At 39.6% G+C, this 26,192-nt stretch overlaps 1 protein-coding gene across 1 annotated transcript in view; it reads right to left on the bottom strand.

Annotated features, from left to right (window-relative positions):
* LOC126050439 (ras and Rab interactor 3-like) overlaps nt 1-26,192 on the bottom strand; it is a 172,019-nt gene that overhangs the window by 92,126 nt on the left and 53,701 nt on the right. The window contains exons 3-12 of the mRNA XM_049828303.1: nt 24,149-24,225; nt 22,419-22,493; nt 20,307-20,391; nt 15,429-15,532; nt 14,614-14,688; nt 13,633-13,658; nt 12,886-12,939; nt 11,670-11,812; nt 6,592-6,761; nt 5,099-5,243 (exon numbers count right to left, since the gene is read on the bottom strand). Of these exons, the coding sequence (XP_049684260.1) occupies nt 5,099-5,243; nt 6,592-6,761; nt 11,670-11,812; nt 12,886-12,939; nt 13,633-13,658; nt 14,614-14,688; nt 15,429-15,532; nt 20,307-20,391; nt 22,419-22,493; nt 24,149-24,225 (954 nt within the window). The remainder of the gene's footprint in view (nt 1-5,098; nt 5,244-6,591; nt 6,762-11,669; nt 11,813-12,885; nt 12,940-13,632; nt 13,659-14,613; nt 14,689-15,428; nt 15,533-20,306; nt 20,392-22,418; nt 22,494-24,148; nt 24,226-26,192) is intronic.

Here is a 26,192-nt window from a genome sequence, read left to right as displayed (position 1 = left end):
AATTTTCAATTAACACAGCAGTTGCCTCTCCACCTTCTTGGAAAATCCTTACTGATTTCAGCTCTGCAACTTTCCCTAGGAATTGTGGAGGCAAGAGACTCTCTGTGTCTCTTTTACACACTACGTATCCTGTGTCACACTAGAGTCAGGATACCTAGTGTGTAAAAATGTATCCAAGAAGGCATAACCTTTGTCAGCCTTCCAAGTGGGCAGTAGACATACTAAAACATTTTTATTGCAATTCTCCTGCAACAGAACCTTGGAAACAATTCTTTTTGTGTTTTTTGGTGGGGTTTTTTTTTGTGGAAAATACCAAGGTTTTACTTCTCATCTTCATCCAAAACAGACTGTTTTCCAAACTACTGACACTTTTCTCTGAAGTTCCGTTTCCCAGAATACAAGTTCCAAATTCCAGACCATGAGATCTGTCCAAAACAGCTCAGATTTCTATTTTCAGCCTGTGCCTTTACCACACTTTGCATATTTGGATTTATGCCAATAATTTTCTCTTAAGGACACATTTTTGGCACAGTAAGAACTGGTATGGAAAAAAGAATTTGCTCCAGTATGCAGAAACAAGCTTCAATCTCAGAGTCACTATATGTTTACATGGGACAATATTCAACAACAACAAAATGTAACTGAGCAGAGGTAGTCCCCATACCTTGTTTGACTTGGTTGGGTTTTGGCATGGTTAATTTTGATGTTTTAACTTTGCTGTCTACTTTATCTATGTTTTTTTTACAGAGAACTGGGATTTACAGACTTCCTCAAGTCCCTCTTTGCCCTTTCAGAATGAAGTGATGAGTTACTAAATTAAACCCTTGCTCACTTCTCTTCCAATTTATCCTGTGTATCCTCCTCCAAGGTAAACCACACTCATTGCTCTTCTGGAACACATTTTCCAGTTTAGCTTTCTAAAAAAAGGAGTCTGGTTCATGAGCTCCAAGAACATGATGCAAATCAAAGTGCAGTACATGAGGACAACAGTGAGATGTGCCTCAGAAGCACACTTGTGTTCTGAAATAAAATTCTAAGGTAGATGTGCCATTATACAGGCAGTGGCAAGAGGAAGCTCTTCCAAAAAAGCATTTCAGAATACTACAGTTAGGTCCTGCTCTGAACTACCTTCTTGGAAGAACTTCTCTCTTGCAACATCAAAGAAGCTATGGAAATTCGCTCTCTTCCTAAGTCAGCCACCTAAGTCATGTTTCCGAACTTTGGCAAAAGCACCATAAAGCAGGCCAAAAAGAGAGTCTGAGGAACAACTACAAAGAAGAATCAAAATTCACAATAAATCTTACTTCAAACACATTAGGAGCAGGGAATCTGCTGGGTCCACTAGTGATCGGAGAATAAAGGAGCACTGAGAGAACATAGGGGCATTGCAGAGAAGCTAAAAGAACACTCTGCCTCAGTGTTTGCAGAGACAGAAACCATAGAGGTTTCTACACAGAACTCTTTTCAGTCTCTAGCTCAACCTTGAGGACATACAACTCCATAGGGGATATAACAAAGAGCTACAGCATCCTGAGTGTTCAAGTGAGGTACATGGGGTTTGCTTTGTTCAATGTGTTTTCCAATAACAGACATTAAATGAAGCTAGTAGAAGCCAGATTCAAAGCAAGGAAAAGGAGACGGTTCTTCACACAACCATAAAACTCCTTCCCAAAGGATGTTGTGAGTGTTAAATGTTTGCAAAGATTCAATGAGAATTAGACAGGTTAATGAAGAAGAAATACATTAAGGATTTTTAAATACTCAGATAATACACCCAGTCCAGGAAGTTCCTTGAACTGAAAATAGCTGAAGGCCAACTTGTCCTGTTTCATTATTCCCCAAGCTTCTTCATAACGTCATGGTTGGAGTCAGAATGTTGGGTGAGACAAACATTTGGTTTGACCAAGTACGAACATTTTTTACATTTTAGTAGATACTGTTAATTCCTTTTTGCTTCTATCCTACATGTTGCCTTTGTATTTTGGATCCATACAAAAATGGGCAGGATTGCTATCTCCTTTATTGCCATCTCATTTTAGCTCTGGGAATTATTATTCCCATTTTAGCTACCACCATCACGACTTATATAAAGCATCCATGGTCCAATCCTGTAAGAGAAGGAGTTCCTCATTTCTATGAAACCAGCAGGAGCTGAGAACACTGAGTATTTTAAAGGATCCTGAACATGTGACAGTGAATGGGATTTAAGCATCCCTTAAGAGCTGCACAGAAATGCTTTTCTGAGTCTGGGCTCTAAAAGACTACTGAGCTATGCAGGGGCTTTTACACATCATTTTGTTGTCAACATATGCCTTCTCAGTTTCATCCTGCTTTGTTCTGATCGGCGGGGGGGGGGTTTAAAAGTTTAATACCTGTTTCCAAACAACTGTACAGTAATTGAATTGTAAAGCATTACATAAGTCTTTCTCTTGGAAGATAATCATCATGGCCTAAAGGTTAGGTCAAGAAATAAATTCCTCATTTGAAGAGAAAGTTTCTTCCTACACAGAAACCAAAGGCAAAGGCTGGCTTGTATGATACCATATGTAGTTTCCATAAAACCTATGTGTTGTCTCCTGTTTCAAGTTGGGCCTGAACCACACCCTGGGGGTGAATCTCTGGATGTTTGACATATGGGATCTAGGCTGGATGCTGTAGTTTCAGAGTGTTTTCATATAATCATTTTATTCTCTATTTCTTTGAGCTAAAGCCCTGCATTTATTGCTGACCACTGCTGTTAATAGAGGATAAAAGAGAGCAATAAGCAAAACTCATAGATGGCAAATGATTACTAGGAAGCACTCAGAGATGATTTAGTGCTTTAAACTTCATTTACATTTATTTCTGCTTCAGAAAAAACTTGCTCTTGCAAAAGGATCTAGAATAAATACACAATTTGAAAGAAGAAAGTCAAACCCCAAGGTATGCTAAAAAGGTGACTACAGAACACTAGAAAAAAGGGGTTGAGCCAATTCATAGCTATTTCTGTTGCAGCTCTTAAAATACTGGAGTGAATTTTCTACTGCAAGGAGTTGACTTGGAAAGCCCTATTGGAAAGTGAAAGCCTATTCTTCATTGAGCTCTTTATAGTACTGAAAGAATACATGAACTTCTGATCTTTAGAATATGTATATGCTTTACTCCTGGCCTGAAAATATATCAAAAGAAAACCAGAGGGGATTCTGGGAAACTCTCTGCAAAGTACCTTTTCCCTAAAGCCAGTTTTAAATGTCAGGATTTTTCTAGGCTACTGATTGTGCCACAGTACTTAAACAACAACAAAGCATGATGCTGGTTCTTTACATTTTCTCCGAAGTTATTAAAGTGGTACTTCTGAAAGCAGAAATAAAAGAATTCTCCCTCAGAATATACAAGTTGAGCAATGAGAATCCAACAAACAGATAATCATCTCCAGACAACAGTATTAACAAAAACTGAAGATAACGATGAGGATTTTAAACAATCATTACCACTTTTACGCAACTATTTGAGTTCATGTTGAACTTTTGCTCCATTCCAGTATGAATTGTATCATCAGTGGTTCCACTTTGGCCTGTTGCACCTCAACTATCTTTAAAGGCTTTCACAAAAAATGCAGAAAAACTGCATTTAAAAAAGGCCAATGGCATAACTAATAACTCCCTCCTTAGTTCAAAGCATTTTGTCTATTGTGAATGTCACACACTTAGGAAGCTCTATGCCAGAATCTATTTTTTCTTCATAAAGAAGTTGTCTGAATCTTAAACAAATTCAAATATGGTCTCCAGGTAATGTTTGTCATATGTTAAGATTTCTGCATTGTCCTGGAATGTAAGAAGAAACACGATTGCACTGCCCTAATTAAAACTTGAATCCAAAAACTTGTTAACAACTCAGTTAAAAAAAATCTTCTTTGCCAACATGTGCATTGAATCCTGCATTTTTTAGAGGGTTTGGGGAGATATTTTTTTTTTTCAAAGTTGTTTATTACTGTTACTGTTATTATTATTAACAACATGTTCATGTGCACAAGCATATTGCTGACTTGGATCCACTTATTTCACCATACAATAAAAAGTTTTTTCATTATCTCATTATCAGAAGCCCATCTAATGGGCCTATCTTCAGTTAATCAGTTTGTTTCCATTATTCACTGCTGATGAAAATCTGTAACTGCTGACTGCAAGAAGCTCCTGTAAGAGCACACAGTACAGTAACACATGAAAACATACAGTTTTATCCAGTCTTCACACAGTATGCTTCAATGTTTGTTCAGTCACAAACATCTCTTCTAAAATGACAGCAACTAAAGCGATAGGATGTCTAAGAAATTAGAATCATATACAACATGGAAAATTCTTCCTTCTTTTTCACTGCATGTGATATTAGTTTATACCAAATAATATTTGTGTTAAACAGTAACTGTGTGACAGATGACTACTGACTACATGTCTGTGAGGGGTGATCTAACCTCTGCTGTCCCATCTCCAAAGCATTTGGGGGAGAGTCAACCTGCAATGTGCTAAGGGCATCGATATAACAGTGTTGGCTATATACAGCCCTTCACACCAAAGAGCTTCCAAAAAATTTCAAAAGGTGAATATTATTACATACTGCTATTCTAAGAATTTTAAACACTGTCAAAGATATTAAATACTCTTTCTCCCCCTAAAACTTTCTTTCTTTTCATCCAAGAAGCCTCCCCTAGAGTCACTAAATCAAGTTATTATATAATTATACACCTAGCTGCCTCTGGCCTAGCAATCTCCAGCACGCCATTATTAACTGTTGACTTCAACATTAGTAGCAGTGCAGTGCTCATAGGGTTAGTCTGATGATTTTTAATATAAACTTGCCTTACCTGCTTTCCCTTGCCTCTGGCAAACCAGCACTTCTACTGTTATTGTGCACGATGGCTGGAAAACACTTTCCCAAGATCTGCTTTTAGCCATGTAGCCTCCAACCCAGTTTTACTGTCATCAAATCCAGCCTTCAGTCAGTCAAATCAATCCCCTTCCTCCTCTCTCCCCATATATGTTGTCTTTTCTTACAACTCAGCATTTGGCATTTTAATTATCTTCTGTTTCCTTACTATAAACACTTGGAAAATAAGACTTACCTGGCAATGAAAAGGGAGATAGATTGTCCTGTTCATTTTCTTCCTCCTGGTTCACCACAGGGATATTCCCATTTTCAATATTCTCATGTCTCCCATTCTGAAGTGGTTTGCTTGAGCCATTGGCAGATTGGATTAACCGCTGACGCTGCACAGTGTCAAAGACAAAACTGCCATAGTTTAGAAAATATTGACTTTGTTAAATCTGGGTTTTGCTGTCTGTCCAGCCCCAGTTATGTGAGCCATGATGCTCCTCCACAAAGCTTTCCTTCCAGTCAGCAATAAACAAATCTATCTGTGGCCTCCCTGTCTTCATCAGACCAGTGTTGACTATCCACCTCAAAATTACTGGCAGGAGTCTTTCAAGCCATGATGGAGAAAGTTGTCACATCTGTTCTTCCGCATATTTTTTTTAATGAACGTTGTTATTCTGAAGCACTTCTTACTCAACAGTTCCCACTCAAACCAGCAATAGCACCATAATCTAGTGGTAACACTCAAGACATTTCTGCACTATTAGAGTTGGCTTATGAATGACTCATTACCCAGTATGTCTTCTATTCAGGTCCAACTCTTCTCCCTCCTTCTCATCCCCATTCCTTGAGGTAAATGTAAAGGTCCTACTTACAATTTCAAAAGCAAGACTAACCCCTGTTGCCCTTGTCAGAGTATACACTTTCATGAAGGTCATCATTGTGCCTGCAGACATGTGTAAGACTGCTACAGTTCCAATACATAGTACAAGAATTACAGGGATAAATTTTAATCGTCAGGATATATACCCATTAATACACTGGACAATGTGAGATGTAACAGGAATTTTTGTAACTTTTATAAAATGTAACTTTTATAAAAAAAGAAATATTTTTAGTTTGTTAGAAGAGATAATGCAGGATTGATAATTGTTCTCTTTTTCATGACAAATTGTTGCAAATTCCTAAAAAGTGCTCTGAAATGCCTTGAAAAATAAAGTAACTGCACAACATACAAAAAAAATCTGAAACTAGTATTAACACACCGTCATTAAAAATAGAGAAAACTACTATCTAAATACTTTGCAAAACTTTGGCAGTAAGAATACATGAGAACATAGATCCAAAATGCTCTGGTTTAGAGAATGTTTTTTGCAGATGTTGAACTAGAAAGTATTAGCTCTCTGTGCACATATCCATTAAAACAGAATTTTTTTCTGATCAATGAACTGCCTTCAAAGCAGAACCTTCTACAGAGTCAACTGCTGCTGTGTGCCCTATCTGATCTGCTCTTGACTGTACGCCACCAAGCTGACTTTGTAATAAACATTTCACTGTTTTACTGTTAAATTGGACTTTTATTACAAATACATTAGTGCTGCTTTCTTTCATTGGGGTATTCACAATGCTGGGTAGACACATGGACTGTGTTATGATGTTCAAATTCTAGGAACTTGTTATGAGCACAGCTCTTTGGCAACCCCTCTCCCTCACAGTTATTTATTGCTTTCTTAATGAACCTACCTCATTAATGATGAGTCGGCTTGCCATCCGCATTCTGGTGCGTGGTCCAAACTTATTTGTAATCATAATCCGTAATCCAGCTTCAGGGAACCGGTATTTGGGGGGACTGGAGCAGATGATCTCATCTACCATCACAACACTGTTTTTGCCATACTGCTGCATCCCCTTCACTAATGATCACAACAGACAGAGTTAGTTGTGGAACTGATCCTACTACGCTTCCCATCACACAGAGTCATTTTTTTCAGGCTCAGGTGGGGGTAATATTCATCTGAATGCTTGAATTTACAAGTCACTTTCCTGTAATATTTCTGCAGCCTGGTGAATCTGCTCATCAGTTGTGCACTTCGTTGAGATCACATGCTAAAACCAGATTTCACTCTGCTAAAGTAGCTACGAACCCACTCTCAGATGAGTGGGAGCAGTTTTTACCCAGCCATTCATGCTGTAGTACCAGTTTTCTTTGCTCATGTCCCACTACGGTTTTGTAAGACTTCTCTAAAAGCACTTGCACTGTGGCAGTGTAGACAGTGCTCCTGAAACCTCTAAAGCTATCCCATTGGATCAAGGTGCTGCACATCCAGAAGTCCCTAATGTTGTGCTCACTCCTTTTGGAAATCTTCACTTTACCTTCACAGAATATTACCAGTATCTCTAACATGACAAGATTCAAAATGACGAAGAACAATTATCAGGAACAAATGTATGTTATAAGTAAGCCTTTGTTAATATAAAGGAATTTGTACCAAGGTTAAGGGTTTTGTTCTATCGTGTTAAGAACACAAATAGAGAGACAAAATTATATTGGGAATCAACACATGTACAGGCAAGGACTTTCAGAGCTCAACAACAAACTAGTATTCTCACAAATGCTACAGACTACACATAGCAAGTAGAGCAAGGCTCAGCAGACAGGAGAAAAACCCATGTGGTGTTAGAAAGGAGGGCAGGAAATATGCATATGACTGTAATAAAAATTAATGATTACATGTAATAATATGTATGGGGAAAAAAAACCCAACAAAATTCTTTGCTGCTTGTTTTCTGCTTTGCTTACCTTGGCTTCACCCTCCCACTCCCCTTTTGCATTAAGTTACTTACGTTAAGAAGAGGAAGAGAATTTAGGAGGTAGAAGTGAAAGATAAAAATTAGCGCATGGTTCCAGTCAGGAAGCAAAGGAGATCTAACAAAACATCCAACTCAAACAAAGGAATTAAAATGGACCTGATCTAAACACACAGAATTCTACACCGTTCTTTTTTTGCATTGTTAAAGTGTTGAAATATTTTTGTTTTTCAGGGAGAACACTGGATCCATGCATGCATATAAATCACATCATGCAATAAAGGCTTTGCTATCTCAAGTGTCTTCTCACATATTTGAAGTTGAAGAAATACATATCCTTCTATTATCATTCAACAAGAAGACTAGCAAGCCTGTAAATCACCAGTAAACAGCTATATATTTTACCCTTTAGCATTTGAGTGTCTTGCTTTGTTTCACTAAAATGAATTTTCAATGAGTACACTGGGGTCACCTGAAGTGTCATAAAGAGATCTTTGGTTTCACAAAGAAATATGCCCTACTCAGAGAACCCACTCTGTAGTCTTGCCTTCCAGCTTAATATCTCTAATGGAGAATAGAACTAGTAGTAATTTTACATTTGGTAAACATAAAGGAGCAATTATCTTCGCTGCCCCCCCCCCCCTGCCCGACATCTAAAACAGATTAACCTTGCTGAGTACTGCAGCTGATGATGCAAATAAGGAGCACATCCATTCCAATGACTCTTAAAGTTAGAGTGTAGCAGCTTTTCTGTGAAGGAATATAATAGCCAGACAAGCTTCTTAGGAACCAATCCTTACAGAAGAGGCTACCTTGGAACCAGTAGTCACAGATGAGGACGCAACCACAGTAGCTTAACATTTGCTTCAGTTAGACAAAGAAAAAGAAATGTTTGACAGCAATCCTGGTAAAGCAAAAAGGCCAGATATCTTTTTAATAGTCTCATCAGATTAACTGCTCTCAAGTGCGTTTCTCCAGTGAAGTCTCCAAAGTACTTCTTTATCTTACAGTGTCATGAAAAACACGGAACCACTGCAGTTACTCTGGAACTGTTTCTTAGAGCACTTAGAAGACAGTGACCAAACATACTCAGCTTTGATGAAATACCATGATAAAAAACTAAGCAATGATGTAGAATACGTCATTATAAAAATATATGTAACTAACTGCAGCTGTTTTGACTTACTGCGGCACATTGCTCTTATATTTTCATAACATCTCTTCAGTCTCCTCACTCTCTATGCCCATAAACGTACATACCTTGGCCCCATATGGTACAAACAGGCTCCACCTAGGAATCCCAAAAGTGATTTTCACAAATGTGAGACAGAGGAAAGCCTTTTTCGCTTCTCCTTTGTGATATTCCTTAGAAAAATATCTTCTGAGAGCAGCTTTTCCTTTTAACAAACTGCCTAAACTTCCTGCTCACCATGAAGGGTCATCACCAACAACCTTGTCAAAATCAACAGAAAACTTCTTGCTGACTTTAGCTGACTCCTGATCAGGCCCTCAGAAACCCACTTTTTTCAAGTTTCTGGTTTTAGGCAGGAATCGAACCATGCCACCTGCTGGAAATTTGAGTCAACATAATAAAAGCCAAGGGCAGTGAGCCACATTTGTACTTTTAAGACAGGAGTGTTATTCACAAAGTACAAATATTTCGCCTTTACCTGTGTGTGTAGAACTCGACCTTGAAATTGAATTTATCTTACTGTGAAAAGCTCTCCTTTTTCTCTCTGAAACTTGAGTAATGGAGGCTTTTATATTGTACCACTGGAAGCTCTTGAAAGTAATACTCAGAAGCATAACAGAGAGCTGTGCAGCATGTGAACCCCCCTTTTATCTGCACCTTGAGCAACAGACTAACCATCCTTGGTAGGAAAAAAGCTCCTCACCCAAAGCAACTGTTCTTTTTGGGGGAGTAATCAGACTTTCCTCTTGTGGAAAATTAGATTAAGGTTAGACCTACACCTTGGTGAAGCCAAAGGAGGTTTCTCAGTGGATCCTGAAACTTGCTAACCACTGGTTGGAGGCAAGGCAGAGGCCAGCTCTAGTTCTCTCCCTGCTACTAGCAGCGCTCCTGTTTCTGAAAGCTGCTGCTGGGGAAGGTGCAGCTCAGCTTGTGAAGCCAGCCAAGTGCCAACTGACAGCGAGTCACAGGTAGGTTATGGCACGTTTTGACTCAAGAGGAGCGAGATGCAACAGGCAGCCATGTGATGATTTTCTAGGACAGCTTCTTGACACATAAAGCACCCATCTACAAAGCAGCTAGGCTAATACTGCCATCCTCCTCTCTCACTGCTCACTCCAAACCCTGTCACATCCTTAATCTCTTCTTCATGTCCTCTCTCATCCCAGGTAGGTTTGCCTGGGATAATATCTACACTCTCACACTTTAAACAATGGTCCCTCCAACGCAACATGTATTTGTATAAGTCGTGCTGGAGAAGACAAAGGGGATGTGACTGAAACTGCAGTCTCAGTGCATCTTTAAGGGAAATTAGAGAGAAATCTGCTGTGGCCAGTTAGTGGAGACACCATTCTTATGAGTCCAGGTTTTTATTAACTTGCTCCTTTTCCTAGAAGTTCTGCATGTTCTTCACAAGCATTAAATAATCTTCACATTTCCTGAAAAGGAAATAGGTGATTTTCTGAAAAGGAAATAGGTGGACAGGCAAGCAATCTGTGCCATCAATCCTTTACCACAGAGGGGCTACAGAAGAGAACATGCAGGGAGATGACATCAGAACCCAACAAATGCCTCAGAGGTAAAAACCACTAGTATCTGTGTTCTTTCACTGGATCACTCTTTTCCTGTGTCCCCACTTGAATACACAAGTAACAACTGCCATAGGAGGTATCCTCTGAACCTTGTATGTATGTAGTTCCACATCCAAGTGACAGACCTCACTATATCATAGTCAATGTTCACAAAAATTCATTGTAAAATGAGATCAAAGTATTTCAAAGACATCCTAATTTAATTATGCTACAATGTCCTATGAGAAATAATTTTAAATACCTATTACACTGTTGTCTAAACACCATACCTGAGACCAGAGTATATGTGTGCTGTCACTGCATAAACCTGTAGTAAGTGACAGTACCTACCTTGAAGAGATCCTAGCCTAAACACTAAAAGCAGAAAAAAGTGGGATTCTCTGAGTCTGCTCTAAATTCCTGTTTACCACCATTTGTTATTACACGAGGACCTTTCCAAATGCTACCTACATTGCTGCTGAGCTAAGTCTCCTAGAATGGGAGATGTTTGCAAAGAACAAAGCAAGGAGACCTCACTCATTAAGAGCAGCCCAAGAGCTCACTAAGTTACATGGTTTGTGTTTTGAAAGTAGGAATGATTTTGCTCTACAGAGGAAAGAGGGAATGGAAGAGAAGAGGGATAAGACAATGATAAAAACAGGCTTACAAAAAAGCCAAAAATACCCAGCTATGTTTGGTTACCTTCAGTACCAGAAGCTGGGTATCACCTTCTTCCCCTTTATGACAAAGACATAGAAAGCAAAGAATCTGCATTTCTTAATTTTACATATGTGCTTGGCAATGTATGCAGAGCTATTTAGGCATGTGAAAGCAGTCTTCTGAGGATCTGAACTCAACACGTAATCCCTCTTGCCCACTGATCTGCCCATGTCCTTTACTTCAACACCCAAGTCTCAGCTTCTAGTTCCAAACTAATTTTTGAAGTGACAATTACCTTCTTCCTGGCAAAAAAAAAAATAGATTTCTTTCACAGTGTTGTAACTCATCACTGAACAGAAGATAAAAAGGGAGCCAAATTGCCAATGTGCAAAGCAGCTTGCTTTCAAAATATATAAAAAAAAAAAATTGATTGGGTTTTTTTCATCTGGCAGTCTGACTCCTGAATTGTGAAGTTAACCCAATAAAATTCCTGCTTATGATTGAACAGTAACACTGTTTTGATCCACATTAAAGAAATAAAAAGGATATTCTGGGAACTATTCTTTTTTCAAGTCCTGTCTGCTCAGCCTTACCTTTCCATAGTAATGGAATGGACGGGTCATCACAACTAGAGTCATAACATTTATTACCATCTTCTAGCTCATTGTTGACTGTGTCACCATTTCCAACATTCTTGCTTTTAAGGCTGAAGAAAGTTTGCATCTTCACATTGTACCTGAAAGTGCAAGGGTAAGATCTGAAAAGGTTGGATTGTTGCATTTCCTCGTCAAACTTTCAAGCATCTGAGAACAACTTATGCAGGCAACCAGTAAAGCCTAGATGCATGTTCTCTGACAACTAATAGGAAGTTAAGAGAAAGGACTATCCAATTCAGTGGCAAGCTGACAGGAAAGCAAGGGCTGCACCTATCTCTCATGAGATACAGCAAACTGCAAAAAGACACTAGTGCAGATTTAATGAAGGCAAAACACTGGAGCTGCGGATTTCAGAGCCAGGGCATTCACTATATAACAGCTTCTTTCCTCCTGCATCGGCTTGCAATTCACCTTGCTGTTTTTCTCAGTACGGTGTTCCTCATGGCAGGTGCTTGAGCATTTCTGGGACTGTTGACCATACCTTTCTAAAGAAAGAATGCATCTATTTTAGCGCTAGGGTAGAATCTACAAGAGCTGTCAATGAACTCTGCTAAGACATGATGTAGGAGAAAAGGGAGGCTGAAGTTTCAAAAATGATGATTTGTGTGGGGAGGTCACCAAGGGATAAGTCTAAGCAACTTGCAGTAGAAGGGTGGACTCACAGACCCTTGCAGTAACAGTCAGACCTCTGACTCTCCTGTCAAAGGCAGTGACGCTACAGAAGAAGGATGTCAGTATACAATCTGGTATGAGATGGTCTGAAAATAAATACATGCTTAGCAGTCTGTCTAATGTTCTTTGACCTTGTTCTCCAGAGGTTACAAAATCCGTGTAATAGCTGACATGCTGTGTGCTTACAATCCAGAGTACCCAGTGGACTCTTTCATGCATCTTTGTATAAATGACATTTTCTCTCAATTTCTTCTGAAAGCTACTTTACCTCAGCGCACTGTGAAAAGTATGCCTGAAAATATTTGCTGTTGACTGAGCGCAAATCTAGAGCAAAACTGATTAAGCATGAAAAAGCAAGGGATCTTACACAGAAACATGACTGGTTGTATTGTCCTCAGCAGGAAGGCCAAGGACAAAACCACACCAAAAGAATGATGGTCAATTAACACCTAAAGGGCTTACGGAAGAGAAAAGCACTTACTTCATGATAAGTATGTAGAATGAATACATAATGATGAGTACAAGGCTTTCCCACCTCAAAGAGACAAAAAAACCCCCAGTGTTAAAAGGCCATTCAAACAGCTGTATGCTTTACAAGTTTTATTTAAGGGTATGCATTAAACATCTAGTACAAGTCACACTTGTGTACACAGGATTCACATCACTAAGATTAGACTGTGTCTCAGCAGAACGCGGGGCAAGCAGACTCTCAAGTTCCAATAAACATGCAAATAAAATGTAAGGCATATATGTCAGAAATATGCTATGCAGACTGAAACCATTGCTACCCTTTGAGTATCATAATGCCAAGGCCTTTTGTCATTTCAGTGCTGAAGCACAGGCCAGGCACTCTGAGAAGACTCTTTTACATGATGCTTATTATCTTCCACTAGGATTCCACCTTGGACTGTTCTTTGGGACACCTAGCATTCCCATTAATGTTAACAGCCAGATTCAGAGCAGCAGAACCTTGGTTACTCTCTTGCACGTGAGCCCTTCAACCTTACATATAGCCGATTTACTTCATTAATATTTCCAGGTTCTTAAACTTTCTTTTAGTTTTCCCTGATCATCATAAAAAATAAAATACATAGGATTTCCTAGGTGTCAAATCCAGCTCATACTCCCAGCATGTATGAACAAATGTTCATTAGCTCATTACACTGTAACTCTATTTACTGATCCGTCTCATGGCAACTACAGGACTGTAGGGAATAACACAACTTACCATTCTATTTTCTCATCATATATGAACTAGAAGAAGGAAAAAAAAAAGGAAACATAAATTGACCATTTCTCTGATCTATCTTGAAAAACAGTCAAAATCATTTAATAAAAATCAGTCATATCTAGCCAGAAGCTACTTGAGTTTTGACCCTTTCTAACCAGAACATTCACTGTATGGATTGCGCCACGCACAAAGTACAAACCCTGTGAACAAGATTTGGATCCCTCTTAGTGATTTTTATAAATACTATTTAGTAAAACAGTGTGAGCATGTGAAACACAGACAAATACACACACATGTACCCACATGCTGTGCTGTGGAAATGACAGCAAAGTCGTGTACTCTGAAGAGATGTAGCTCTGAGTCCTTTTAACAGCTAGCCTAGTTTTAGCAGAAAAGACAGCCATTTTACTTCTGCTTTTAAGCCAAGTGGTTATACACATTTTACTCCACACTATGTTACTCCTGTAACTGAATAGACAGCTAGTGATCCATATTCATTACATTCAAGAACTACTACACTGTTCCAGATGGACAAAGTGGTATCTCACCTGTGCTCTATTTAGAAAAATTTACCAAGAATCTGTGAAATAAAATTACTGTGTAGAAGCAAGAAACAGCCACCTTCCCTATTTAAAACAGAGGTGCAGCTCAAAATTTTTTATCTCCACAGCAAGCAGTCCCCTAGGTCAGAAGAGAGTGCTAACAGCACTGTGTTAACAGTAGACTGCTAGCCTGCAGAACTTTACAGACTGTAGGTACAACATGAATGGATAGTGATGGTCATGATGGACACATACTCTGTGGGTCTGTATGAAGTTTTCATATTTGGACCATATTGTGCAGCTAAGCCCTCACTTCCGGATATCACTAGAACTAGCTAGGAAAATAATTGTTTACCACTGTATACCAATGGTCAGCAGGCTGGTCCTCCAAAAATTCAAGCAATGAAACACATTAACTGGTAAGAGAACTACTTACAACAATAAGTACAATCACAGATATTGTGTAGTACACAGAGTCCCGGAACACAGCCCACTGGGTGAGACAAACCACCTGAAAAATATCACACCTTCAGCCAACAAAAATATGCCATTTTAAAGACAAAACAAAGGCCTCTATCTTGCAATCACTTAGGTGTGTGAGTAGAATTATTATTAGCAATGATTCTGCAACCAATCACAGTTTTATGCTAATAGAAGACGTATCAGTCTGTTAGACAATGGATCTATAACAACCACCAGTAATAAAAATCATATAGAAATTTCCATTAATGAAATACATTTCTTACTAATGATATTTTAATTGGTCATAGTTTAAATTGTAAAGTACAATTCATTGTACTGCAGCAAATCAATAGTTCCCACTTCATTATATTTGTGGATATATCGGATTTCATACCTGAAAAGATATGATACACAATCTACCATCTACTGAGTAGATGGACCAAATCTCATGCTTGTGTCCTAGATTCTTTGACCACCATCAGTACACCAGGAAGGATCAGCAAATGCACTGATCAGTTGACTGTGAACACAGTATTGTATGAAGAGGAACCGGAACCAGTTTCCTCTGTATGCTACATGTTCAGAGTGCTGAAACTACAGCTGAACCTTCTGGAAACATTTGCTGTTTGTAAATCATTTGTAAATTCTTTACAACATTTGACATTTTTCACAATGCTAGTACATTTTTGGTTTTGACTAATACTCTTTTTTTTTTTTTTTTAGTACTTGCTCATGGAAACCCCTAAATTGTAAGAAATTGAACTCCATAAAGGTAAATATCTTACTAACCTGTCCTGCAAACATTCCACAGACACCAACAATGCAGAGGATGTTGAAAACTGCTGAACCGACAATGGTCCCTACTCCTACATCTCCGTGAGTGATAAATACACCTGCAGAGGGAGCAAAACACGTTTTATTACCTCTGTCATTTCATTTTACGTCACGTGCAATTACTTAGAACAGGCATGACATGAGAACAAAAGACGTTTGAAAGTTTAACCAAAACCTGTTTCATAATAAATGCTCACTTCTCTGTGGAATATTTTGTGCTTTTAGTCTAGCTAGCAGCTCCCCATTTTTGGCTTAACATCTCTACATATGTATTTTTATTAAATGTAAATGATTTCTTAGCTAGTTAGTTCAACAGTAAGTCCTGTATCTCACAGCTTGATTGTGAGTGGTGCAGTAATACATTCAAATGAACACAAACCATCTCCAGTCACATCAGGAGCATGGAATTTATTTCAAACAGTATAATAAACCACATAAGCCTTTCTCCCAGTATTTAATATTTAGTGTGTTCTTCCTTGCAATGTCTCATGGGAGTAACAGATTCTTCCCTCAAAAAACTGGTAGCCACTTTGGGTGCAGTAGTGCCTTCTGACTCAAACAGACAACCAGGATTCAGACTTAACCTGTTCTAGTACCAACTTTCAGATTTCCATTAGTACTGAACCCACCTATGCCTCAGATATCTATCTGTAACATAATTGTATCAGAATGACAAAAATTAACAGCTGGAATGGACCTCCAGGGATTATCTAGTGTAATCTTCAGCACTGAGACAGAACCAAAGATAACATGAATGCACTACAGAGCTGTATCTACTTGCACTTTAAATCTTTTGCTAAAGGGAGCCTTAAAGGCTTACACTCACTGCTTTTTAATAAGTTGGACATGAGGTTATAGTGCATTCCTTTAGACTGTATTTCCCTGAAGTTTGTAAAAACGTCAGTTGGGATAGTAGCAGAAAGCCTACTAAGGCTTTACTAAAGACAGATTTATCAGATTTAAGCCATCATGCTGCTAGAAAGCTACAACCTAGTTGCCATTACTGAAACTTGGTGGGACAAATCTCATTACTGGAGTGTGGCTATCAATGGCTACAGGCTGTTCAGAAGGGACAGGTGAGGAGAGAGGGGCAGAGGGTTGCCCTGTACATCAAGAAACAGATAGATTGTGAAGAGCTTGTCTCTGAAGAATACCCACGAGCAGGTTGAAAGCTTATGGGCAAGAATTAGAGACCGAGGCAACAAAGGAAACCTTGTGGTTGTGTCTACTACAGGCCGCCCAATCAAGGGGAGCCTACTGACAAAGCCTTACTCCAGCTACAGGAGGCATTGCGCTCGCAGGCTCTCTTCCTGCTGGGGGACTTCAACCACCTGACACCTGCTGGAAAAGTAGCATGGGGAGCTGTACACAATCCAGAAGACTCCTGGAGTGCACTGAGGATAACTTCTTAAGCCAGGTAATAGACAGCCCTACCAGAGGGGATGCAATACTGGACCTGTTGGTCACCAACACAAGTGAGCTAACTGGTGACATCCAGATTGGAGGCAGCTTGGGCTGCAGTGATCATGCACTGGTGGAGTTTGCAGTCCTGAGGGATATGGGTCAGACAAAGAGTAAAGTCAGGACCCTGAATTTTAGGAAAGTAAATTTCTAGCTGTTCAAGGAGTTAGTGAGTAAGACTCCCTGGGAAACTGCCCTCAGGGACAAGGGAGCAGAACAGAGCTGGCAGATCTTGAAGGACACTTTCCATAGAGAGCAAGAACTCTCAATCCCCAGGTGTAAGAAATCAGGAAAGGAAGGCAAGAGACTGGCATGCATGAGTCAATGTTTGCTGGTCAAACTAACGGGAAAGAAGGAAATGCACGGGCAGTGGAAGCAGGGACAGGTATCCTGGGAAGAGTGTAGGGATGCTGCCTGGTTGTGTAGGGATGGGGTCAGGAAGGCCAAGGTGCAGCTGGAGGTCAAGTTGGCAAGGGATGCAAAGAATACTACAAAGGGCTTCTGTAGGTATGTCAGCCAGAAAAGGAAGGTCAAAGAAAGCATAAACCCTCAAGATGAGCAAGACTGGCAAACTGGTAAAAATGGACAAGGAGAAAGCTGAGGTACTCAACAACTTTTTTGCCTCAGTCTCTACTGGCAACCTCTCTTCCCACACCTCTTGAGTGGAAGGACCACAAGACAGGGACTGGGGCAGCAAAGTCCCTCCCACTGTAAGAGAAGATCGGGTTCATGACCACCTGAGGAACCTGAACATACATAAGTCAGGGGGACCTGACAAGATGCATCCCACAGTCCTGAGGGAATTGGCTGATGTAGTTGCCAAGCCACTCCCCATGGTATTTGAAAACTCGTGGCAATCAGGTGAAGTCCCTGGTGACTGGAAAAAGCAAAACATTGCACTCATTTTTAAAAAGGGTAGAAAGGAGGACCCTGGGAACTACCAACCCTTCATGCTAAGGCTCATGGAGGACAGGGAGGTGATTCGAGACAGCCAGCATGGCTTCACTAAGGGCAAGTCCTGCCTGACCTAGTGGCCTTCTATGACGGAGTGACTACATCAGTGGACAAGGTGAAAGCTACAGATGTTGTCTATCTGGACTTCCGTAAGGCCTTTGACACAGTCCCCCACAACATCCTTTTCTCTAAATTGGAGAGATATAGATTTGATGGTGGACTGCTTTTTGATGAGGAATCGGTTGGATGGTCGCATCCAGAGGGTAGTGGTCAACAGCTCAATGTCCGGATGGAGATGGTGATGAGTGGTGACCCTTAGGGGTCCATATTGGGACAAGTACTGTTTAATATCTTCATCAATAACATAGTGGGATCAAGTGTACCCTCAGCAAGTTTCCAGACAACACCAAGCTGAGTGGTGCAGTTGACATGCCCGAGAGATAGGATGCCATCCAAAGGGATGCAGACAAACTCGAGAAGTGGGCCCATGTGAACATCATGAGGTTCAACAAGGCCAAGTGCCAGGTCCTGCACATGGGTCAGGGCAATGCCCAGTATCAATACAGACTGGGGGATGAAGGGATTATGAGCAGCCCTGCAGAGAAGGACTTGGGGGTACTAGTGGATGAAAAGCTGGACATGAGCTGGCAATGTGTGCTCGTCCTGGTTTCAGCTGGGATAGAGTTAACTGTCTTCCTAGTAGCTGGTACAGTGCTATGTTTTGAGTTCAGCATGCGAAGAATGTTGATAACACTGATGTTTTCAGTTGTTGCTCAGTATTGTTTAGACTAAAGTCAAGGATTTTTCAGCTTCTCATGCCCAGCCAGGGCACAAGAAGTTGGCACAGGACACAACCGAGGCACCTGACCCAAACTGGCCAATGGTGTATTCCATACCATGGGACGTCCCATCTAGTATAGGAACTGGGAAGTGGGGGGGCAGTGAATCGCTGCTCGGGGACTGGCAGGGTGTCGGTCGGCGGGTGGTGAGCTATTGCCCTGCGCATCATTTGTACATTCCAATCCTTTTATTACTACTGTTGTCATTTTATTAGTGGTGTTATTATCATTATTAGTTTCTTCTCTTCTGTTCTATTAAACTGTTCTTATCTCAACCCAGGAGTTTTGCGCTTTTTTTTCCCGATTTCCTCCCCCATCCCACTGGATGGGGGGGAGAGAGTGAGCGGCTGCGTGGTGCTTGGTTGCTGGCTGGAGTTAAACCACGACAGTGCTCACAGCCCAGAAAGCCAACGGTATCCTGCACTGTATCAAAAGAAGCACGGCCAGCAGGCCAAGGGAGGTGATTCTCCCCCTCTACTCCACTCTGGTGAGACCCCACCTGAAGTACTGTGTCCAGCTCTGGAGTCCTCAGTACAAGACAGACATGCACCTGCTGGAGCAGGTCCAGAGGAGGACCACAGAAATGATCAGAGGGATGGAACACCTCTCCTATGAAGAAAGGCTGAGAGGCTTGGGGTTGTTCAGCCTGGAGAAGAGAAGGCTCCGGGGACACCTTACTGAGGCCTTTCAATACTTAAAGGGGGCTTATAAGAAAGATTGGGAAAAACTTTTTAATAGCGCCTGTTGTGATAGGATGCGGGTAATGGGTTTAAACTAAAAGAAGGTAGATTTAGATTAGATATAAGGAAGAAATTTTTTTACGATGAGGGTGTGAGACACTGGCACAGGTTGCCCAGAGAGGCTGTAGATGCCTCAACCCTGGAAGCATTCAAGGTCAGGTTGGATGGGGCTCTGAGCAACCTGATCTAGTTGAACATGTCCCTGCTTATTGCAGAGAGGTTGGACTAGATGACCTTTAAAGGTCCTTTCCAACCCAAACTATTCAATGATTCTATGAAATTTGCTGCTTTCCCCCTTCTCTACCAGTGTAATCCTGTGTCCTTCCTTCTCTTAATAGGAACTGCTTTTGGCATTTAGACCTCCTCTCTATACCAATAATCTTTAATATTTCCAAGATTACTTCAAATAATTCTTTAAGTAATATACACCATGTCCTTCTGCCTTAAACAGATCTGACTTATCTATACATTAATTTTTTCTTTTCCCATGTTCCCTGTTCTCCTACTTCCTTGCTAAAATTAATTCCCTTTATTTGTGAAGAAAGAAGCCAAAGAGGCATCAAATATCTCAAATTCTCTCTCAGGGGACTGCAATAAATCTCTTCTTTTACTTCCTGTGTTGAGAATCAGCCATTCCTCTTTGTGTTTTGAGAGGAGATTCACAGTTTCACGAGATATTTTGAGTAGTTAATTATACCATGAACCACAGACTAGCTGACAGCTGCAATTGCTGATCATAAATTGACAGAAGAATGGTAGCACTTTTGGATATCTCTGCTTGAACTGCTGCTGATTTTTTAACAGCAGATCTCATAAAAGCTAGTGTGTGGGCTCCATACCTATAACAGATGCAAACAGTTCTGGAGTGGAGCTCCCTGCTGCCATGAATGTGGCTCCAGCAACATCTTCACTCAAATGTAGTTTCTGGAAGAAAAGCATTGGTAATTTCAGCACTGCTACTGTATTTACATTGCACAGTTCTACAGCTGCGAAGATATAAGCTCTTCATTTTCTGGCCACAGTGCTATTAAAGGAGGAACAGTCACTATGATACAAAATTAGACACTGCCTTTTGAGAAGGCAAATAGACTTTGGGCAAGTAAAATGTTTATACCCTAACTCAAAGAAGTATCAGATAAAATTACCTACTTATACATAACTGAATAGCCAATTGTAGCTTACATGTAGCTGATTAGAGAAAAGCATCTCTGCAGATTCAAAAACGTTGTAAACATCTCAAATTGTTTTCATTAATTTACTTTTGGAACTCTAAACACAATCATTCAAGAATTAAGGGCAATTCTTGGGCCTTCTAAAATTTGAAAACAAAAATCCATAAGAGAAAAATATAACCTCTGTGAATAAATCTTACAAACAGCAGGGCTGATTCTGGCTTCACTTTACAAGTGTATTAATCAAAAGTGAGTCCGCTGACACAGGCAAAATAAGTCCAATTAGACACAGAGAGGCCTGTGTACTGAAAACAGGTCTACTTTTATGACAGTGTCTCTTAAGCTCTAATAGGATATAGATAACTTAGAGTTCTCAGGCCAGAAGAAACCTGAGTAGCTCCACGAGTGGGCTGCATCCATTTAATACTGTCTGAAGATCTTTCCCTTGAACTATAAAGACGTTTTATGGAGGAGCTTTTTCCTTTTTGAGAGTCTCTAGTCTCATCTCTAGTACCTTATTTTTCTTCCTGTTTTTTTCAGGCAGTATGCAACATTTTGAGCTGATGAAAATGACATCCTACAGAACTTGACAAAACATAAATACAAGCCCTTATTGTACCATTTCATCTATTACCAGTCATATCATTGCAGGACCTCAAACGTAACTATGGTCTCTGAATTCTTCTTCGCTGTTTTAATGTTCAGCAGAACACGAGACAAGAGGCAAAGATTTTATGAAGGATCAGTGACAGCTTAATTGGTACAACCCAACTGGTACAACTTAAATATGGTGTATGAGGTGCATGTTGAAGACAGAGCATCTGAATAGGGATCTTTTCTTTCCCTTTTGAGTATTTTACTATTATTGGCCACCTCCCTTATTCTTCTACTTGTTCTCCTATTGATAATTGTAAGTACCTAGCTCTGAGTAACACTAATAGGAATTTAGTACACACATCCATATAAAAATAGACTTTTTAACTAGTTACACAAGTTTTCCAGAAAACAGCTACACACATTTTTGTTAAAAAGCAAAGGAGATGAGATTTTCATTTTGCCCTCAGAAAAGGAATTAAAATCTGATTTTGTATTCATTTTGTAGTAGTTCACCAAAGCCTGACCTAACACAACATTTATATGGCAAGTATAGATTCTACCCTGTCCCAATCAACTCACTTAATTAGAATCCCACATGTAATTTTGCAAAGTATTCTCAACAATTATGTAAAGGAATTACATTTATGTACTAATTTTTTGCATATAAAATATGTATTCTCATTCCATATCAAACCAAGGCACATACTTTTCTCATGCATTCTCCCTTTTCTCACTTTTATCCACTTGATGCTAGGACTGCATACACTTGCTTTCTCCTTGCTGATACAGTGGTAGATGTGCAATAAAATTTGCATAGCCAACACATTAATTTGTCTATGCATGATTTCTTTTCACAAGTGACTTTTAAAACTAGGAGTACAATAATAAACCCAACTCATCCATATGTCATACCCATCCTAGCTACATGCTTCAGGTATTTAAGAGTGGATTTTGCTATCTGATCTCATTAAATCTTTCATTTCTTCTCCTTGACTGCGGCCAGGGGGACCAATGTGTCTAGACCACAGCTTCATTTTTTGATGGAAATGTCAACTCATTTGAAAAGGACCAAGGCCTAAAAGTTGACAGGAATGAACTCCAAACAAAGATGGCACAAAATGTTTGATTCTACAATATTCTCTAAATAAATTTCCAAAAGGGGAATAAAGTACTTTAACATACCTCACAAATTTTCTCTAAGGATGGAACAAAGAAGTCATCACATACTATAGCCAAAGCATAGAACATATAAAGAGCCTGTAAAGAAAATAAATTCAGGAAATACTTCAGATGTTTCCTGTACGTGAAAAGAGGAAAGAAGGCAATGCTGTATTTATTCAGAATAGCAGAAATACATAGCTTCATTTTTTATTCCATTCCAAATAAAAATCCCTCTGCTGATCAATTTATGGCATAAAACCAGATTCCTGAATGTAGGATTATTTTAGAAAAAGAATGTTTGCCAGACCCTAGAATATGAAAGGTACCACAGGTTGACAGAATAGGGCGCCACAACAGACTTCATATAAAGGAAAGTAATGGCTAAGGCTTACAGAGTTACATAGTCATCACCTATATTTTCAATTAATTATCAGACCAAGTAATTCAACAGAAAGTAACACCATGTTGATTAACAATACTCAAGAAATAATCACACCTGGAAATAAGTGGACCCTGACCGTGGCTCACTGCACCAAACCTTTCAGGAATGATCCTGGTTCCCTGCACACGTGTCTTACATGGCTTTATTTGCTGTGCTCATGCAGTGGGCCTAACCCTGCTGTTGTCCATCAAACACAAATCCTTTCTACTTTACTTTCCCTGAGCTGGGAATGGAAAACTGGAGCCTGCAGGCCTTACTTGTTTTGTTTTTTTCTACAACAAAATATAAAACTCCACATGACACGTACTGTGTTCAGCTCTGGGGCCCTTAGCATAAGAAAGACATGGACCTACTTGAGTGGGCCCAGAGGAGGGCCATGAAGATGGTCAGGGGGCTGGAGCACCTCCCCTGTGAGGAGAGGCTGAGAGAGTTGGGGTTGTCCAGCCTGGAGAAGAGAAGGCTCCAGGAAGACCTTATAGTGGCCTTCCAGCAGCTAAAGGGGGCCTACAGGAAAGATGGGGAGGGACTCTATCAGGGAGTGTAGGGGTACCGTAGGGGTAACAGTTTTAAACTGGATAGATTTAGATTAGATATTAGGAAAAAATTCTTTCCTGTGAGGTAATAAGACACTAAACAGATTGCCCAGAGAAGCTGTGGATGCCTGGAAGTGTTCAAGGCCAGCTTGGATGGGGCTTTGAGCAACCTGGTCTAGTGGAAGGTGTCCCTGTCCATGGCAGGGGGGTTGGAACTAGATGATCTTTAAGGTCCCTTCCAACCCAAACCATTCTATGATTCTATGATTTTCTATATTTCTTCAGGGCTGTTTTTATTCTAATTATAATTGCATCTTTTGCAAAGAGGCACAATAGGAAAGAAAGAGAATCAAGAATCTTCCACATCATGCTTGATGTCATCAACAATGAATCCCAAACCCTGTTTATACAAGATGAAATAGAAACAAATACAAGTCTGTGATCCATGCAGTCAGGATTTTATCTCCAAGAGGATGGATGCATAGACACTGCATCAGTTTCTCAGATAAATCATAGAATCATTTAGGTTGAAAAAACCCTTAAGATCATCGAGTTGAACCATTAACCTAACACTACCAAGACCCCCACTAAACCACGTCCCTAAGATGTTATCTTTTGAGCATCTGTACCAATATAGACATATTAGAAATACTGAAATTAAAGTATAAGAAACATGCTGACATATACAGAGCTTTATTTAGTGAGGCCACTAAGATGATTAACATCTTACAAGACAAATAAAAGGAAAAAAAAAAGGACAGTAGAGGAAAACTTACAGCAATGATATGAAGCAGAACTCCTCCTTGCTGCCGTTCTTTATTTGTAAATACATCTTCAGGAAATTCATTAATTGCTGAAAGAGAAAAATATGGGTTTTGTTTTTGTTTTTGTCTTTTTAATTTTACAGCATCTCTAAATGGAAGACTGAAAAATAAGGATGCATCTGTAGAAATATATGACCAAACGTGAGTGTATCTTCCAGCTTATTACATTATAGCTTGCCACCTCAGAATCTCTTTTCTGCTCTGTAGAAAAAACAGAGAACTGATACTTCGGTATTATTAATTATCATCATTCCAGTGACTTAAACTAACTTCCACTGTACTAAGAATTTCACATTCTTAATGCCTTGTTTTTACTATCATCTTCTCTGTGTCTCCTCTAAATATACTTCCAAAGTGATAGCCACAGGCACAAAAATTAATCCTGAAGTAATATTCCTGGCTTCAAGTGTGCCTTGCCTGAAAAATTATACAATGGTTGTAGCCCTCCATCAGGTTCTTAACTACAAACTTTTATAGGGCTCCACAGTCTTGCAAATGGTTTCACAAAGATTGAAGTGATTCCAAGTACTTTCTTCAGAAAGTCTACTATCTAAATCTGGTGAAGGAAGGAATGAAACAGAAGTGGTAGGTGGATGACAGGAATGTGCAAAGACATGAGTTCCCCCAATGTAGCAATCAGGGAGGAATAGCCTTCTGGAATAATATTGGAATACCATCAAATTTGAGAACTTCTTGTCAGCTACACTAGCTGCCAAAAGCAAAATTTCTCAGAGGAGTTATTCCCTACCACATGAAATAAACTATGGCAAAAAATAAGTCAGCACCCAAAGCATGTGGTTTTAAATAAATTCTGCCCATTAACAATTAATATTAACTAAAATGATTAATAACTAAAAAAGCATTAAGGAGACTTCTCCTTTGGGAGAAAAGACCCAGAGCTACAGCTGCTGGCATCTTACACAACATGGTTGTTCTTGCATCACTGTCTGAAATGCCACGCCCACATGGATGTATTCAGGACATGTATAATATTTTTCTTATTGCATCCCTCATTTGCCCTCTGTCTCCTCCATTCAAGCTGTGGCTGTGAGAATACATGTATTCCAGCAATGCACTAGGACAGCAGACCAGAGCCCTGGCCTGATTCTCTAGCAATGATGACGTGACCCTGCACATGGGGTACATCCTTTCACATAATCTGATGCAAAGGTTTGCAGTTCCCATCACAGGCACTTGTGCATCCCCCTTACTGCCACCTTATAGCAAGGCAATATGCCCCTGTCCCATAATTTGACCAAATGGATGTGTCATCGGGGAAGTTATTACCTACCTGGTAATCTCATTCAGTTGACTGTAAAATATTTCACAGTACAACTTTAAAAATGGTTGTTAGTATAAACTGAAGTTTCAAGAAGCATGAATAAAAATCACTATCTTTCTAATCTTTCTAATGTGACTTTACTTATTCAGAGTTAATACTAAATAGGAAATCAGAAGGCCAGAAGATAGAAATGAGCCCAGGTATCTGATCACCAAGCAAAAGCAAACCAACTTCACTGCAAACCATCTTGCTTCATATATAGTCTGGTGATGAAGTATTCATAATAACTAACCACTTGTAATAAATTTCTGCTTGCCTCACAGAGGTAGTTTTAAATGAATTAGTATGAAGACAGCTTTTCTCAAAGATAATGCTCCTCTCTACACAGAACTCATGGCATGCAATTTTTCTCACATAGAGTCACTACAAAATCTTCTTTAAAAGTCAGGGAAATGAAGCAAGGCTTTGGAGCTTGCTAAGTAAGATTTCTTCCTTAATGAAATGGCCTCCTGCCAGCGAGTTCCAAGGCAAAGTTTGGAGTTTTTCAGTGTAAGCATTTGCTGTCTGTATGCTTTATTATCCAGGTAATCATAGGTTTTGTGTAATTGTCATCTATAAATTCTGTATACCTTACCTACATGCACTGTTCTTCATTTACTCAGTTATCATGGTTTTAATGTTTTAAATAAAGACTTGGTTTTCTTACCTAATGTT

The sequence above is a fragment of the Accipiter gentilis genome, chromosome 25 (genome assembly GCF_929443795.1).
Source record: "Accipiter gentilis chromosome 25, bAccGen1.1, whole genome shotgun sequence".
NCBI lineage: Eukaryota > Metazoa > Chordata > Aves > Accipitriformes > Accipitridae > Astur > Astur gentilis.
The sequence above is the reverse complement of the archived record's forward strand: the minus strand, read 5'-3'. Positions and strand labels throughout refer to the sequence as shown.